General features: G+C 43.7%; 1 protein-coding gene across 6 annotated transcripts in view; it reads left to right on the forward strand.

Moving 5' to 3' along the window:
• Eif4e3 (eukaryotic translation initiation factor 4E family member 3) overlaps positions 1 to 17,464 on the forward strand; it is a 77,163-nt gene extending 59,699 nt beyond the window's left edge. For 5 of the 6 annotated variants that reach the window (XM_038320959.1, XM_038320955.1, XM_038320957.1 and 2 more), the window contains 5 exons: positions 1,488 to 1,582; positions 2,993 to 3,053; positions 6,109 to 6,175; positions 10,418 to 10,573; positions 15,794 to 17,464. In XM_038320959.1, the coding sequence (XP_038176887.1) occupies positions 1,557 to 1,582; positions 2,993 to 3,053; positions 6,109 to 6,175; positions 10,418 to 10,573; positions 15,794 to 15,840 (357 nt within the window). In that variant the 5' untranslated portion in view covers positions 1,488 to 1,556 and the 3' untranslated portion in view covers positions 15,841 to 17,464. Of the gene's footprint in view, positions 1 to 709; positions 758 to 1,487; positions 1,583 to 2,992; positions 3,054 to 6,108; positions 6,176 to 10,417; positions 10,574 to 15,793 lie in introns of those variants that run through there. The other variant, XM_038320961.1, reaches the window with a different exon arrangement.
• The last annotated feature ends 210 nt before the right edge of the window (positions 17,465 to 17,674 follow it).

Below are 17,674 nucleotides of genomic sequence, written 5' to 3' on the forward strand. Positions count from 1 at the left end.
AACTACTGAACTCTCTCTCTCTAGCCCTCAAACCAAACGTTCCAATCCAATACAAATATCTACTAACTTGATACTTACATGTTGAGGAATGATGGTAGGAAAGGGTTAAAAGTCATGGTATTCCGTAATTGAACATTATGCTTCTACCAGAACAGAATAGTTCATATGTGATGGCATACAGTCTTCCCAAATCTGAGTGGAGTGACCCAGGCTTGCTCATTAGTATTGCATTTTGTGACAGAAAGCCCAGTGCAGAGTGCACATGTCGTGTGTTCAGAAACAAGACTGTAGTGAAGTTACGTGAGCAGCACAGGCAAATGCTCCAAGAAACACCCCAGACTGATTACTCATTTAATTTTGAATTAATTTTGTTGCTGCCTATTAGAAACCTTATCCTGTTACCAGTATCTTTGCGACCCCATTTGAGGTCATGACCCACAGTTTTAAGAAGCCGAGTTTTATAGGGTCAACTTATGTATGAAGAGTCTCCATTGATGATGAAATTAGAACTCATGAGGATCTTTTAATTTGTTTTATATATGTGTACATGTGCATTCCTGCCTGTCTGGTTATGTACCATTTGTGTTCACATTTCCACGGAGGTCAGAAGAGGGCATCAGAACCCTTGGACCTGGAGTCACAGGTGACTGTAAGTCACCTAATGTGAGTGCCGAGAACAGAACCCAGGTCCTGTGCAAGAATAACAAGTGTTCTTAACCACTGAGCCATCTCGCCAACCCCTGATGAAGGTCTTAGGGTAAGATCATGTTGAAATGTAGAACACAGACTCTTTCTGTAATCTTTCTAATCAAATCTTCAAAAACAAAAGATCTAGGCGCCATATATTTTAAGATTAGTGAATCAACATATCCATCTCACATGCTCTTGTTACAAGAGCAGCTGAAATCTACATTTTTAACACAGAAATTCCTAATAGAAAACAACTTTTATTAGCATCCGTCCTTGAGGCTGGAGAGATGGTTCAGTCATTAACAGCCCTTGTTACTACTGCAGAGGACCCAAGTTCAGTTCCTACACGCACATTATGGCTCACAACCATTTATAACTTCAGTTCCAGGAGATCTGACATTGACTTCTGACCACTGCAGGCACCAGGAATGCACACAGTGCACATGCAGACATGTAAGCTGAAGAGTCATAGCACATAAAATAAAAGAATCTGAAAAAAATAACTCCACTCTTGGCATTGTACATTATTACTTTTCTGGTTTTATGGTCCATGTTGCTTAGGAGTGCTTCCTTCATCTATAGCTTTCTAAAAAAATAGAACCTAGCCTAACATCTAGAAGGAACAACGTTTTAATGTTCCGCATTAAAAATTTCAAAGAGCTAATGAGAAAAACGTCCACTCAAAATGGCTAGGACTTAATGAGAATCAATATTTTTCTTTAACACATTAATTATATAATGTACTGACATTGTTAATCAATACTAGGTATGTTAAATGAAGTGTTTTTCTTTTAAAGATATTCTGGAGCGTATACAATAACATCCCTCCTGTGACCAGCTTGTCTTTGAGATGTAGTTATCACTTAATGAGAGGAGAGAGGAGACCACTTTGGTAAGTGTCAGGGGTTCACCTGGAGGTCAAGGTGGGCGGGAAATAGCTGGGCACCTCATGAGGACTCTTTTCCCCTGTGCCATGCCTCATAACAGAAGTGTGCCCTGCTTATCAAGGCCCGGGCTCTCAGAGGAGCCTGTTGTAGCTTCCTTAATTGCTTGGTGTAGTAGTGAGGGCATTTGGACAGTTAATTCGTCCAGGCTGGGGCCTCTAATGCCAGTAAATCTTTATATCCTTTAACCTCTCACAGTTACTTACTCAGAAGTAACATAAAATTCTGTTTCAGTTCATTTCTCAGTAAATGATAGAAACGTAAATTGAACAAATGCAAAGTGGAATTTTGTGGGAGCCTGTGACTGAGAAGTCCACGGTTAGGGCTGCTGTTTCACACATCTGGCTTTCCATGTTTCATCTGGACTCTGACACTCCATGAAGTCCTTTTGCTCTTTCAGTGTTGGCTGCGTTTTCAGTCAGGCTTTCCTGCTTGTGGGAAAATAGATCTCTCAAGTCCCAGGCTTTTTAAGCACTGGGGTTGAACCTAGAGCCTTGCAGCGTGTGCTAGGCAAGCACCCTACCACTGAAATACAGCCACATCCTTGCCCCTCGCCCCAGCCCCCTTTTTGGAGACAAGGTCTGACAGAGTTGCCCAAACTGGTCTTGAACTCACTTTGTAACCATGCTAAGCCTTGAACTTAACCTTCTTCTCCTTCTAAATAGCTGGACACACAGTCCACAGTCCTGCTAGTGTGAGCTGTGATATATGCGCTTCAAGTTTACCAGTGTCAGCATTCTCCAAGCACAATAAAATCTAGGGCTCACCGCCACTGTGCATCAGCTCTCCATCCCTCGCCAATCATGAAATGAGGAAGAAACGGTCTCATGAGCAAACCAGTGTGTCTTTAAAGCTAACATATGGAATCAGTCCTACCAGAGGCCTCTTACAGGGAAATTGGAATGCTTTTTCTAGACAGGAAGTGTCTATCAAACCATGGTCCACCACAGCAACATTTAGTAAAGCTGTGATGCAAGTTTCCATGTGAATTAAATGAGACAATAATATGAATGTACTTTAGAATGTGTAGATCTTCACACCTGCAAAACTGATATATCAGTTGTCCATCCCCAGGGAGTCAAGAAGGCCCTGGGTACCACCTCCTTGAGAATGAGAACCTTGTAACCCTGCACCCACATTCGTCCTGGTCACAATTAATTCCATATTGCTCCCTCTCTCATCTCCATTCCCTTCCTTTTTCATTCGTCTGCTTTTGTTCTCAATCATAAGGCTGGTGAATATTTACTGAAAAATACCTGTGCACTTTGGTTTTTCCTATCAGCTATTGTTAAACTAAACGGAAAAGGCAATACCCCCTCGTCATGGAGTGAAACATTAAATGTTGTTCTTTGCTGCAGGGAGGAGGAGAGTAATGCAAAGGGTGGCGTGTGGAAGATGAAAGTCCCCAAGGACGGCACGGTAGGTCTCTGCTGAGCAGCTCCTGGAACTGTCTGGGCATGGGGTGGCGCGTGTTGGGCTTCAGAGAACCTGTCCAGATGTCTCCTGGCAGCCCTAGGTTGAGAAATTCATTTCTAACATTGGTTATGGTCACTTAATAGTGTCACCTTCAAGATGTCTAATTGAAAAAGCCGGTATTGTGGTGCACACCTTTAACCTCAGCACTTGGGAAGCAGAGGCAAGCAGATCTCTATGAGTTTGAGGCCAGCCTGGTCTAAGGAGTAAGTTCTAGGACAGCCAGGACTACACAGAGAAATCCTGCCTCAAAAAAAAAGGAAAATAAAAAGAAAGAAAGAAAACGTGTAATTGTGACTCTACAGAAATCATGCAATGGCATCCTTGTATTGTGTAGCCATCAAGGTCTAGAGCCTATAAATTTTAGAGCAAAGCCAAAGATCTTCATGGTAGCTGTTGCCTATATGCAAGCTGGTCTTCCACAAAGGCTCTGTCTTCTTGCCTAAAGACAGAAACACCTCCAGAAGGACCATGGCCTGAAAAATGGGGTACTATAGGGGCTCCGCATTTTATGGGGATTCGTGGAGCTGGACAAGCTTCGGCAGTTTAGTTTCCCCAGGCGTGGGCTTACTACTGAAACGTGAGCGTAAGCCTTAAAAATTAGTTTACACAAGCCCTGGGAAAATACAGACTCCTTTGAAAAGAGACAAAATAAATTATCTGGGCACAGAAGCACATCCCTGTGATCCTAGAAGCTGAAAATAGAGGCAGGAGAACCATGAGTTCAAGTCTTACCTATGCTATTCAGTGAGACGCTGTGTAAAAAAACAAACAAAAAATAAAAAGCAAAAATGGGGGGAGGGTGCAGCTCAGTTGGTATAGTGCTTGCTGTGGAAGCATAGGGACCTGGGTTCCAATCCCCAGAACCCATGTAAAAAAGCTGGTTTGGCTGTGAATATCTGATACCCACTGCTGGGAGGCAGAAACAGGAAGATCCTTGGGACTTTCCAGACAGCTGGTCTAGGCAAAACAGTGACCTCTGGTTCAATGGAAAGATCCTTACTCAGTGCACACCTTTAATCCCAGCACTCAGAAGGCAGAGGCAGTTGGATCTCTGAATTCAAGGCCAGCCTGGTCTATAAAGCAAGTAGGGCAGTTATACAGAGAAACTCTGTCCCAAAAAAAGCAAAAAAACAAAAAAGAAAAGATCTTCATTCTCAAAAAATAAGGTGGAGACATGATTGAGAAAGACACCAGAAATCAACCTCTGGCTACCACATCCCCCCCCACACACACACTCAATAAATACATAAGGAAGAAAAATCATTAGAAATATGGGCAGAAGGGCGATTTTTTTTCTAGTTTCTTCCATGTGATTATGTTCAAAGAATTACAGTGCTTCTGCGAGACCCCTCACGTGTACAGGAGTCATCTCCCCATGAGCGCACAATTGAAGTTACAACCAAATTCGCTGGGCAGGGCTGCAGACCTGGTTGTTACACAGCAAACATGAAATACACCAGAGCGGCTAAGCGGGAGCCAGAAAGGTGTATGAACCCCTCTGCCCTGCTAAGAGAGAGCGAGCAGAAAATAAAAAGGAGCGAGATGCTCTTAGATATCCTTCAATTTCACTAAGCATGCTTCCCGCCTTTCTTGTGTGTTACTGCACTTATTTTCTTGCTTATTTTTGAGGCAATGGAGAGCCACCCTGGGGCTTTGCAAATGTATGTGTCTTATTTGGAATTAGACTAGGAATCACCCTAGACTTGGAACTCTAGTGGAAGCCATCGTGATGCCCACACCCATAGAATAGTCCTGTTCCCCCTTGCCAACTCACTAGGCTGAGTTTAGGCATCGATGCACTTTCATGCCTGGGCTCTTATGTTTCAGTCCCCCACTGGAAGTCGGGAAGGCTACAGCTGCCTGTGTTCAAAACAGAAGCATGAAGGCTCCCTTGCCTTGCTCTCATCTCCCACTCCAGCTCAAGATCAAAGCTGGACAGATGGGAGAAGGGAAGGGCTAGGAAAGAAGACATAAGCCTTTCTAGGAGTAAGGGTTCACCTTCAGCTCCCTAGTTAAATGCTGTTGCCTTGATTAAAATATAAGCAGCTGCTGCAAGCTCATTAGAATGTAATAATAAGCATTGTTAACAGTTAATGTGTCCTGAGCGGCTGGCATATGATGCATGCAGCTGTTTATGATGCAGTCTTAAATCCTGAGCCCTCTTGATGCAGTTATTGACATGTTATACTTGCAACAGCCTTATGAGGTCAGTCCTGTTGTTATTCCCACCAAGATGAAAGCTAGAGAAGCTAATGGCCTGCCCAGGTCACAAGGAGTAAAGTGAGCAATTTCTCCATTCAGACTGGGCTCTGGGAGGCCTCCAAGCCTAGGAGCCATGGCAAGGGGGAACCTAGATTTTTTTTCTTCCAGGGAAAATTTAGGAAAGCCATTGCACCTCCAACATCTTGTGAGAAAGCATCAGTACATGCCCCATAGAAGGAGCTCTGGTGCTTCTCACTGGCAGGAGGCAGAAGGGCGTGCAGGCTAAGCATCACTTCCAGGGAAATTGTGTGTGTACAGTAGTACATAAATTTATCAGTCTGTGCAAACAACCTGTCAGCATGACGTGGAATTGTTCAAGTCTCTAGCATTCAGTAAATAACAATGTTTCTTAACATTCTTGACTTGAGTAACATCTTAAGTGGTAACATTTTAAGTACTCCATTAACTGCAGTCGAGAAACAAAGAGAAGGGTTTTACTAATGGTTCTCAAATGTAATGGGTTGGTACACTCAATGAGTAAGAGTTAAAGACTTCAAAAAATGAGGTGAGTCGAAGGTTTATGGGCCCCGGTTCTTTTGGAGTTGATGGGGGCTTCACTAGCAGTTAAGGCCCTGGGCCACTTCAGCTCCCATACCTGTATGATGACACATACTCAGTTTGATTTGGGGGTGTCTGTAGGTTCCAACTGTGGGTGGGGAAACTGTGTTTCTTTAGCAGCTGATGATAACTGCCTAAACATTGTCTTGTTTTTATTTTTTTTTCTCTCCTACCTCAGTCCACAGTTTGGAAAGAGTTGTTGTTAGCGACCATTGGGGAGCAATTCGCAGACTGTGTGGCAGCAGGTAGGAAGGCCACAGCCCAGTTACCCACACTCTGGCATGCTTGGTTCATGTTTGTTATCACAGACCTCTGTCTTTCTACCTGCCTGCAAGGTGTTGATTTTGTAGCTGTGATGTCATTTAGACTTGTTTCTGTGGCGTGGTGTTTGTGTGAGATGTGTGTATTTAAGCTCTTCGTGCATGTTTACATGTGTGGACAGTCAGCCCTTCCTATCCTCAGATCTTGTGCCCATGGATTCACAGATCAGAAATAGCATAAAGCATGAAGAGGGTCTGAACTAAACACACACATACATCCCCCTTATTCAAGGAACAACACAGTGCAAACAGCTTGCACAGCATTTGTGTTGAGGGTTACAAGTAAAAGAGAAATGTTTGAAAATCAGTGTGGGCTGGCGGTAGAGCTCTGTGGTAGAACACCCACCTGGTGTGCAAAAACAAACTGCTGCAAAATAAATACCTAGATAAATATTATGTGCAAATATAAGGGACTTAAGCATCCATGGCATGGAGGGCTCTAGAACTTATCATTCATAAATATCAAGGGCTGAATATATATTACATCCATAAAAATACATGTGAATATATATACATATATATGAAATAATGTAGGCATATATATATATATTTACAGTTATAGACATTCATCCCATATAAATAAATAGGCAGAAAGAAAAGAGAAATCTTCGTCAGTGGGCCAGCATGAGTTGTAGATTTCCGGTAGCTGCCTCATCTCCTAGAGGGGGAAAGTGTCTGCCATGCCCAGTGGGATCTGTGGGTGGATAGGAACAGTCACTTCCTTTTCTCTCTCACTTTATTCCTTTCCCCTTGTTCTCCTGGCTCTGCTCAGAGAGGCAGACACTGGGAGACAAAGATGTCTCACTGTTCCTGCCCACAATCTCCCAGCTAAGGCTGAAACAAGAGCTTCAGGAACTTGCCTTTGGAGAAGGCTTTGACAAGGCTTTCATAGAGCCCCTGTGAGAGCAGTGGTGAGTGTGTGGTGTGTGTGTGTGTGTGTGTGTGTGTGTGGTGTGTGTGGTGTGTGTGTGTGGTGTGTGTGTGTGTGTGGTATGTGTGGTGTGTGTGGTGTGTGTGTGTGTGGTGTGTGTGTGTGGTGTGTGTGTGTGTGGTGTGTGTGTGGTGTGTGTGTGTGGTGTGTGTGTGTGGTGTGTGTGTGTGTGTGTGGTGTGTGTGTGTGTGGTGTGTGTGTGTGGTGTGTGTGTGTGTGGTGTGTGTGTGTGTGTGTGTGTGTGTTTGTTAGGGCTGGAACCGTGGACCTTATGCATCTAGCCATGAGCTCTCACACCTCCTTCCCTCTGTGAGCCCATCTTAGTTCACCACTGAGATGAGTAACTGCTTGTGTTGCGATCTCTTTCCTCCTTTGGGCACTCCTCCCCAAAACTTCTGGGGGTATGTTTAAAGTAAAGATTTGTGGGGCTTTTTATTTTGTTTTGTTTTTGTTGTTGATTTTAGGGTTTGTTATTGTTGTTGTTTGTTTTGTTTTTTATTTTTCTTCCATGCTGCTTTTGGTTTTGGGTTTTATCTGCTTCATTTGCTGTTTTGTTATTGTTTGTTTGTTTGTTTGTTAAGTGAACTGGTATGGACCAGTTGGCACCCAGGCTTAGGCTGTCACTGAGAGCTCTTATCACCTTGAAGGTCCCATGACCAATCTCACACTTACCTCATGTGGGTGGGGGCAGTGCTCAGCCATTCTGCCTTTCTGTACTGCTTTTTTCACGCCACTTTTACTCACTTCAGACAGATTGTGTGTTTAGCGAAATGGTTTTACCAGTTCAGGTTTCTTCTGTTCCAGTGGAGCAAAGTTAACAACTTTGTCCTGCACATCCCAAAGCACACCCTGTGTGTAGCTATAAATACAGAAGTCCCTGTAAGTAATAGGAAATACCCAGTAGTGAGCAAAGAAGGCCAGTTCTTCTGTGGCTGACTAGAAAGGAGGACACTATTAATTATTAACCTTCAGCACGTCTACTAACCAACTCTGTCTGTTGAAGCTTCCAGCCCATCTTCCTCAGCCTTCGCTTCTTGAGCATCTTTAAACCATGACTCCTCCAGTCTCGCTGTCTTCTGCTGCCAGGGCTCTGCCACCATCCAGGTGTCGCTGGCTGGTTCTCCATGTGAGCTTTGTGTATTTCACCATGGACCTGCCTTCTCCTAAGAGCCCTGGGCTTTTGACAACACTGTTTGCAAAAATGTTCTTCCTGTTTGTCAGAAGCCATGCCAGACTGAAATAATGACCATTTGCCCTGTTTGGCATCTGCTGATTACCTCACCCACTGCCAGCAGTGTAGAAAAGGATAATCCCAAAGGATTGGGGACACTCACATCTCCCCTCCAAACTGAGTTCTTGGTGTCCTGGCCCTTCTTGAGAGTGAAATGCTGGATCACCTCTTTGTGTATTAATTTTATTTTCACGTGAAATTTATCATCAAACTCTGACAACTATATTATTTTAAATCAACGAACAAAACAGGAACAGTACTTTTCTTGGTGACATGAGAGAGTCTGAGTCTGGTCATGAGCAGATGCAGATGCTTCTGTTTCTACTAGTGTTTGAATGCGATGTGTGTGCAGAAAAACTCCAACATTAGAGCTGTGGAGCTTGACAACAAGTCACAAGGTAATCATGCCAGCTTAGTGAAAGCAGGACATCAGTGTCTTCTTGCCCACCAATCTTCCCTCATCTCTCTCTTATTCATAGGATGCCATCAGTTCAACTCTGAGCACCATAGTTTCATTTTGCACAATTTTGAACACTTATATACATGCTCATGAGGTGTTAGATTATGCACGCTCCCATAGCCATGATCAAATTCATTCATAAAGGAAAACAGGTAGAGAGGAAGGTAGAGAAAGGGGAGTTATTTCATAGAAAATAGTTTCTTTGGATAGACTGGGTGTGTCACTATGTAAATCATACTCAACATGTAGGTCCCAGCAAGCCTCTTTTTCATGGATTCTGGGATCGGACTCAGGTCTTGGGTTTGCAAAGCTAATACTTTACTGGCTGAGCCATCTAGCCAGTCACCAGTACCTCCACTGCCACTACTACCATGACCACCACCACGTCCACCACCTCTGCCATCACTGTGACCACCCACCAGTAGATAAACCTCATGTTGTTTAGTCATGCAGCAGTTTATGAATATTTGGGTTGTTCCTTTTGGTTTTTTTTTTAACATGTTCAAATGCCCAGGAGACAAGTAGAAAAATTGATGGCTTGAACATTTCAACTTACAGGAGATGGCAAATTAGCAGCATGTATTAGCTAAGATAAAGTTCCCTAACTGCAGAAACGCCTCTCTCTTGCATGCTGCGTATTGGAGCAGAGTATGCAAGTACAGAGAGCTGACTCTGCTCCATGAATGTGTCATGAACATTCAAAACTTAGAGCCAAATGCCTCTGCTTCTCTCATTTTTGCTACCAGTTAGTGTGGACAGAGTGAGTACACAGGAGCATTGTGAGTACACAGAGTGTGAGTACACAGAGTGTGAGTACACAGTTAGTGTGAGTACACAGAGTGAGTACGCAGGAGCATTGTGGTACATAGCACATCATGCGGCCACCATGCTCAAGTGTCTCTGTGGCAGCCCCATGTTGGAGAAAGCCCACAGTGATCAGTGTAGGTTGATGCCTATTGACCATCCAGAGGGGTGATTGCTAGAAGGAAGCACCAGAGGGCAGAGTGAATAGGAAAAGAGCAGACAACGCAGAGGAGCCGTGGACACACAGCGTCTGGGTGTCTGGGTCCAGCAGGTTTCAAAGCAGATGGTGCTAACAGCCCCAAGGCCTCTAAAGGCTTAGCAGGAAGTCACAGAAAGTCTTGCTGCTCTTAATAGAGAGGCCAGGCTTCAAGCAAAAAGTTCATCTGAGTTCACTTGGCTTTCAGAGGGCAGAGAATTATGCAACCTATTTTAGAAAAAGTCTCATCAAAACAGAGTCAGAAATTGACAGAAAGCTTTGGGTAACGTGTTAAAAAGGGTAAAATTACTTATCTGGAAAATTCATTTGGCTTGAACACTCTGTTTATCGAGTCCCCGGCTAAATATGATGCAGCTCTTGCAGCGTCTGTGCCGACTTGACTTTCTGCAGCAGTCCCCCACGGAAGCAGTCACTTCAAGTGCCCTTCTTACCCATAACTCACAGCTAAAGTGATGGGCGTTCGATGTGGCCAGACTGGCTTGTGGTTGTTTACTCATTCGTGCCTTTTCCTCCTTTTCCCCCAGATGATGAAGTGATAGGGGTCAGTGTGAGTGTCCGGGACCGAGAGGATGTCATCCAGGTCTGGAATGTCAACGCCTCATTAGTGGGCGAAGCTACTGTGCTGGAGAAGATCCATGAGCTCCTGCCCCACATAACTTTTAAAGCAGTGTTTTATAAACGTAAGTGCTTCTTTTCTAGTCACTTTTTTCAAGGTTCTTCTACCAGACTTCCAGAGAGAGAAGCGTATTACAAGTGAGGCAAAGGCAGAACCACTTAGAGCTCTATCAATGCAGAAAGCAATTCAACACAATGCTCTTAAGGGTTTTTTCAATCAAGTTTAGTTTCAGAAATTAATAGGAGATTCTGTTCTTGCCAAAGTACATGGATCCTAAAAGCAAATACACATCGTATTTGTTATTTCAAAAATTTAAACCTGAGCTTAAATTTTTTTTCAGAGAAAATTTTATTCTATTGTTAATAATAATAACAAACACACACATACATACACAAGTCAGTCAGTAAGATGGCAGGCAGATGGTCAATCATCCTTTCCTACACAGAAATTTATAATGTCTCACATCTGTATGTATAGGGGAGTTCAGGTATGATTGACAGGCCTACTGAAATGCTACCACTTCATCATTCTGGTGACTGTGGCAGAGTCACCAGGAATTCACATGCAGTGGTACATCAGCTCTTGGTGTGAATAGGTGTGTGGACCCATTGTTTCCATTGTGATTTGTGTTCATTGCTTTTGTGTTCTTTCTAGAAACAGTCAATTTTTTCCATAATGAAAACATCTTAGCACTTTTGGACTGGTGTCTGGTAGTTCACATGGTAGGCTACACGCTCAGTAGTGAGTTAAAGGGAACGATTGACAGCCCCACACACATTTGTGATGGATTGTCTATGTCCCGAACCGTCCTAGGAGTCACAACCCCACTTTTTTCTTATTATTGTATTTCATTGAGTCTAAGATGCTCTTGATCATAGTACACCCTAGTATCTTAGTGTTTAAAGGAAGAAAAAGTAATCAAAGGTTTTTAGTTAAACCAGGATGCATTGTTGACTCCTAGAGGTTTTGAGATTTGCAGGGGTACAGAGCAGGAGGCATCTTAGAATTTCCGAAATATACTTCATCATTGTCTCACTAGTCCTGGCCCTTGTCGAGAGGCTAAACACATTTAAATTTTGTGATTGGCCTTGTGCTACAGCATATATGAAAACGCAAGCCTCCCTGGGAGGAATTCTGTAGCCATCATCCAACGGTCAGGGTCCACACAGGGAAATGGATCCTATGCTCCGTGCACTTAGAGGGCGCTGGTCCTCAGAACTGTGATAGAAAACTGAAAATGAAAGAGACAGGAAATGCGGTGCAGTGTGGACAGGGCAGGCACATGGACACCATTAATGGTCCAGAGGGACATTGTCAACTCCAGTTCACCCCAGTGTCAAAGGGTCTCCAGAGCCCATAAGGATAACTAGCAAAAACTATAAAGGAAATGTGAGTTAGTGCCAAGTTCAAGTGGCCCCGCACTTGACTCCTAGGAGGAGAAAGCGGTTGAGAGTCGTTGGTTTTTAACCACACTCTACCAGCATGACCCTTGGCAGTTTCACTTTCTTACCTGTGTCCAGAAGGTTGGTCTCAGATGATCTCCAAGGTTCCTTCTTCTTTACAGTTCTGTGAGCAAATTGACAGGTCACAAACTGGTCAGCAGCTCAGCATGAAGTCAGTATCTACTTAGGTAACTAGGCTCCAGCTTTAGGGCCAAGGCATAGTCACATAAGAATGCCCAAGGGCAGGGGATTCACCACCACTTAGATGTTGGAGTGGTGGCAGAAGGCAGGGAGGGGGCTGTGGGGGAGTCAGGCAAGGAGAAAGGAAGTTGCACCCAGGCTAGCTGAATGACATCTGGATAGACACCCTGAAGGTAGGTGATAATGTCAGGTATGTGAGTCAGAAGAAACTAGCTGCCGCTCTAAGCAGAAAACTGCCTTTTAATGACACCCTTGAACATTTCAAAGCTCAGAGTGTGCAATTTAAAAATTGGAATTCCCTGGATTTGACGTGAAGCAGGCTGTCCTTTCCTTGGCACAGTTGCCCGCGTGTGTTATAGAAGTGATCTGGGAAAATGGGGTCTGGATAGAAGCTGGTTCACAGGGCAAGGGTCAGTCCTGGGTGAGCTAGGCTGGAAGGGGCCGGTTCATGCCACCTTTGTCTTATTAATGGGATCCTGGTGCCTGGAGTTTGTAGAAGTTGGCTGGCTGGCTGACTGGGATGCCAGGAGAATGCCAGAATAACCAGTCCTGGCCCCCGTAGGCAGATGAAGAACTGGACAGTGGCACTTAATGTGATTTCCATCCAAGACTGAAGATTTGAGGGGGACACTCACAGTTTATACACACCCTCCCTGCTTCCATTAAGTTCCTTGGACAGCTGAAGGACAAAGGCCTTGATCTGGCGTGAGCGTTGTGTAGGACAGGGATTGGAAAGCCAGGGACTGAAACGGAGCCAGCTTCTTGACTCCCTTTCCCCCGCCCCCACCTCAGTCATTACATGTGAACGTTGCCGAGAGCAGTCTCTACATTTTCATATGATTGGGGAAAAGCAAAACTGTTTGTAACACATGAAAATTATATCAGTAACAAGCTTCAGGAGCTTGGTTGCATAAGGAAGCACTCATTCGTGTCCACATTTTCTATAGCTTCTTCAGCCACCAGAAATTGTGTGGATTTCTACTAAAAGTCTGCTGGCTCCTGGATCTGAAATCCTCTAATGGTTTCCCCAGTTGCCCCAGGGGTGACAAATGACCCTCAATGCCCAGATGCTCACAGTATTGCAGTGTATCTGCTCTTTGACACTTCAGTGCATCAGCTGTGGCTGTCCTGAACCTCCCCTCTACTCCCCCTCCCACCCGCACACCTAGAGATAAGAAAAACCTTTGCCTCAACACTGCCTTTGGGTTTATAATTTGCAAATCAGCATTGCTAACATTCTTATGGTTTCCTCACATTGGCCCTGAAACAGAATATTTCACTGAAGACCAATCTATGTTTCATTTGGTGTCCACCCTAAAATATCTTTATTAAAGATAGGAATTAGGGCTGGGGAGCTAGTTCTTAGTGACCTGAGTTCAATCCCCAGAACCCACATTTTAAAATAGCTTGGACTAGGGCCCAAGGAGATGGCTCAGCAGTGAGGATTGTGTACTGCTCTTGCAAATGACCTGAGTTCGGCTCCCAACACTGTGACAGGTAGTTTATAGCTGAAACTTCAGGTCTAGGGGATCTGACACCCAATTCTGGATCCCACAGGCAACCGCACTCATATACCCCCACACGAGTGCATGTAGTATAAAAATAAATCACTAAAGAAAATAGCTAGGGCTGGAGAGATGGCTCAGTTGGCAGTAGCACTTGCTATGTAGCATGATGACCTGAGTTCACATCCCAGCATCTGTATGAAAAGCTGATCATTGCCACACACACTGTAACCCCAACACTATACAGGCAGAGACAGGAGGATCGCCAATGCTTTCTGGCCCTATGTCTGTCCCAAGGTCAGTGAAAAAGTCTGTCTCAAAGAATATGTCAGAGGTGGGCTGGAGAGATGGCTCAGAGGTTAAGAGCACTGACTACTCTTCCAGAGGTCCTGAGTTCAATTCCCCGCAACCACATGGTGGCTCACAGCCATCTATAATGAGATCTGGTGCCCTCTTCTGGCATGCAAGCAAGTATGGAAGGAATGTTGTATACATAATAAATAAATAAATCTAAAAAAAAAAGATTTACAAAAAAAAGAATATGTCAGAGGTGACAAAACAGGACACCCAGTGTCCTTCCTCAGCCTGTAGACATGAGGCACAGGTACAATCAGGTATCCATACAGCATGTACACATACCACACACACATATACATACACACACCACAATGCACATGCACACATACCATACATGTCATCTATACACACATACACATCGTATACACACACGTATACATGTAGACACGCATACACATACAGAAAGCTGAGTGTGGTGGTATCTGCTTATAACCCCAGCACTGGGGAAATGGAGACAGGTAAATCTCTGGTGCTTGCTGGCCAGGCTGTTCTTTAGCAAGATCCAGGCCAGTGAGAGATCTTGACTCAAAACATAAGATGGATAGCATCTGAGGAACAACAGCCAAGACTATTCCCTGTCCTCCCTATCCTTTCTGTCTCCCTCCCTCTCTCCTCCCCTCCCTGACACACATGCACTGCCTCCTACACATGCATCTGTACCTGCACATGCAGATACATACTCAAATAAAGAACATATTTTAAAAATCAAATATTTAGGAAATTGAAACTCTGAAAGATAAGCAATTAAACTTGGGTAGATACTAGGACACCAGTCCTAGTCACCCTGGGAGTTAGAAGGTGCATCTTTCCCAGTGGTTTATCTAGACAGATTGCTGCTTGGAGTAGCTACCCGAGATGATCTTAAAGGACCGCTGACGTGTTGGCCTCACTCTCGGTAGTCTATATTAAAAGTAAGAATAGGAGGGATATGGAGGTGAAGTGGGGCACTCAGTTCTGCCTCCCTTTATGGCCTGGATGAGCGAGTGGATGTACTTGCACTGAATAGCCCTGACTGTATTAGACCTTGCCTCGTGGTGACATCTAGACACCACCTGACTTAAACTTGGCCCTTTGCATTGCAGCTAATGTGTGTCTCACGGGCCTCCCATTTCTTGTCTTCCAGTTTAAAAAATTTAAGTCTTTGAGGAGCATAATTTTTATTGTCAGTTTCCTAATTAGTAATTCCACAGGACAAACTATGAAACCCCTGAAGGGTGAGGGTTGGGGAAAATAATAGAACCATCAATTTTATGAAGTTTTATTTCCCACAGAAGGTGTTGAAAAGCAGGGGGCATGATATGACCCACGCCCCTGGTATGGTTCTGTTTTGTTTTGTGTTATTTTATTCCTGAAGGTAGGCTTTTGAATGGCTCTTTCTTGGGTCATAGGTTTCCCCCTTCCCATGCATTTTTGTGGGACTCATTTTCCCTGTAGCGTTTGCCTAGAGCCCAGCATCCCCTCCTCATCAGCTAGTGTGGATGAGTCATCCCCATCCCCTCCTCCAGGCACAGCAAGAAGAAGCAGGCAGCATGCCCACAGCTTGTTTATCCCTTGTTTTCATTTTCATTATTACGTTTCTCAGGAAATGCACGCCTTAGCTAACAGTTACTGGCACAATTTTTAAAAAAGAAAGGAAGAAAAGAAAAAGTAAAAAAAAAAAGGTATTTGAGTTCTTGCCAACATCTGGGGAAGCTGAATGAGATGCCTAGAGGGGTTGGCCCATCCTTTGCTTAAAGTTTTCTTTCCTTCTTTTCCTTTTTGTTTTTTTCTGTCCTTTAGCCCATGAAGAGCATCATGCTTTTGAAGGTGGACGTGGAAAACACTAATTGCACTCTGTAAAGAATTCTTTATCCTTTGCTGATTGGTTTTGGAAACGGTCTTAACAGGAGGGAGAGTGAAGAGAAGACTTGCCGGAGCCCGATGCTGGTCCATTTAGAGTGGGTTTCTGTCCTTGCGGACAGGGGCGGTTAGGACTCCAAGCGGCAGGTGGGGTTGGGGGAGAGCCTGTGGGTTTCTGCCATCATATCCTTGGGGTTTTTTTTGTTTTGTTTTGTTTTTTAAGAAAACTTTTTTTTTTCTTTTTTAGCTTTCTTAATTCTCCATGCCTTGCACTCTCCTCCTCCCCGTAAGATTCCTTATTCAGGGTAATTATTGTTTTCTGCACACCCTTTCATTGAGGCATAAGAATTGGGTTTCCCCTTCAGTAGCTCTACTGTACCTTGTTAAGGAACATCTGCATAATCGCCACAGGACTGCCTGTGAAACCACAGGGCACCAGGAGGAAGCCTAGCCTAGCAAAACCCCCTTTCTGATAAATTGTTGTGACACTTGCCTGCATACTGTGAGCTGGGCATTGGTTCCTTTGTCTGTGTGTTTCATAGAAACCTTGCTCATTGATGGCCCGCACATCTTAAAACCCTTTTTAAAAGCAGTAGAAGGAAAAGAAATTGTTGGTTTGCCTATCATGAAAACTTTCATCACAATTGTCAGGCTCAAATCAAACTCTAGGATTCTGGAGCCCCCTGTGCTAGTATTTCTAACCGGAATCCCAGTCTGGCCTTTTCAACTGAAGCAAGCCCCATGATTTGTCCAGAGTGGAAACCTCGTGTTTACCCACTTAGAACTTTCCAAGTCAATTCCCACACCTGTGTTAAGTGATCCCTGTCATGTGTCCTCTCTGAAAATTGGTGGCAACCCCGGCATGCACACAGTTGAATTTGAGTGCATCTCCTTTCTCTTAACTGTGTTATTAGCTATAGGGTTACACTACCTAAGAAATATTGGCTGCAGTAGAAGAAAACTTTTCAGAGCACTGCAACTCCTTCCTGGGCTCCTGTTCCCCCTCAACTTTGCCCCAGCTCCTGGTAATTTTCCCTGTAAAGGGCCTCCCTCCTCCTGGCTTAGGTTTATAGCCACGGGACCAGTGCAGTGTCTATACCTATCAAAGAACAAATTTTTAATTCCCCTTGCACTGTTGGCCAGCAGAGAAATGGGGCTGCTCCAGGCCTTCCACGTGTATTTGTAAATAAAATTCCCCATTCCCATATTTTAAATGGCTCTCAGTAGCCTCTGTTTATAAAAGTCGTGGCCTCCACTTGCATTGCTAAACACTCCGCCAAAATAATTAGCTGTCAGAGTTTAGGAGTTACTTCTTTTCTGAACTGAAGTCCCTAGGCAATTTCACTAATCTGGCTATTGGATACTTCTAGAAATATCCCAGGATGCATTTGTCTAAATGACGTTTACTTTGCTGAACAGTTTCTAAACTTGCTTTAAAAGTATAACTCAAGTATTTAAAACTTATTCTGGACATGTATTGAAATTCCTTTTAATACTATAAGTATTTTTCTGATAGATTAGTAAAAAAGGATACAATTGACTTCCTTATTATAATTGTCATATATTTCCATAAGTAAATAAATTTTGAGGAATTTTTATTTTTAAACTTTATTTAAAGCATTTGTGATGACATGTTCAATTTTTGCATGTATGTAGCTTTTGAAGTAAAAATAAAATAAAATAAAAATAAATAGGAATGTTAGGCTTATGTTAATGCTTCTGAGTTTCTATCATTTATGAACATGAAATGTGACAAGCACACAAAGTAGATTTTCATCCCGTGAACTTCTGTAGCTGTTTCTCTTTGGAAAACACTAAACA

The sequence above is a fragment of the Arvicola amphibius genome, chromosome 2 (genome assembly GCF_903992535.2).
Source record: "Arvicola amphibius chromosome 2, mArvAmp1.2, whole genome shotgun sequence".
NCBI lineage: Eukaryota > Metazoa > Chordata > Mammalia > Rodentia > Cricetidae > Arvicola > Arvicola amphibius.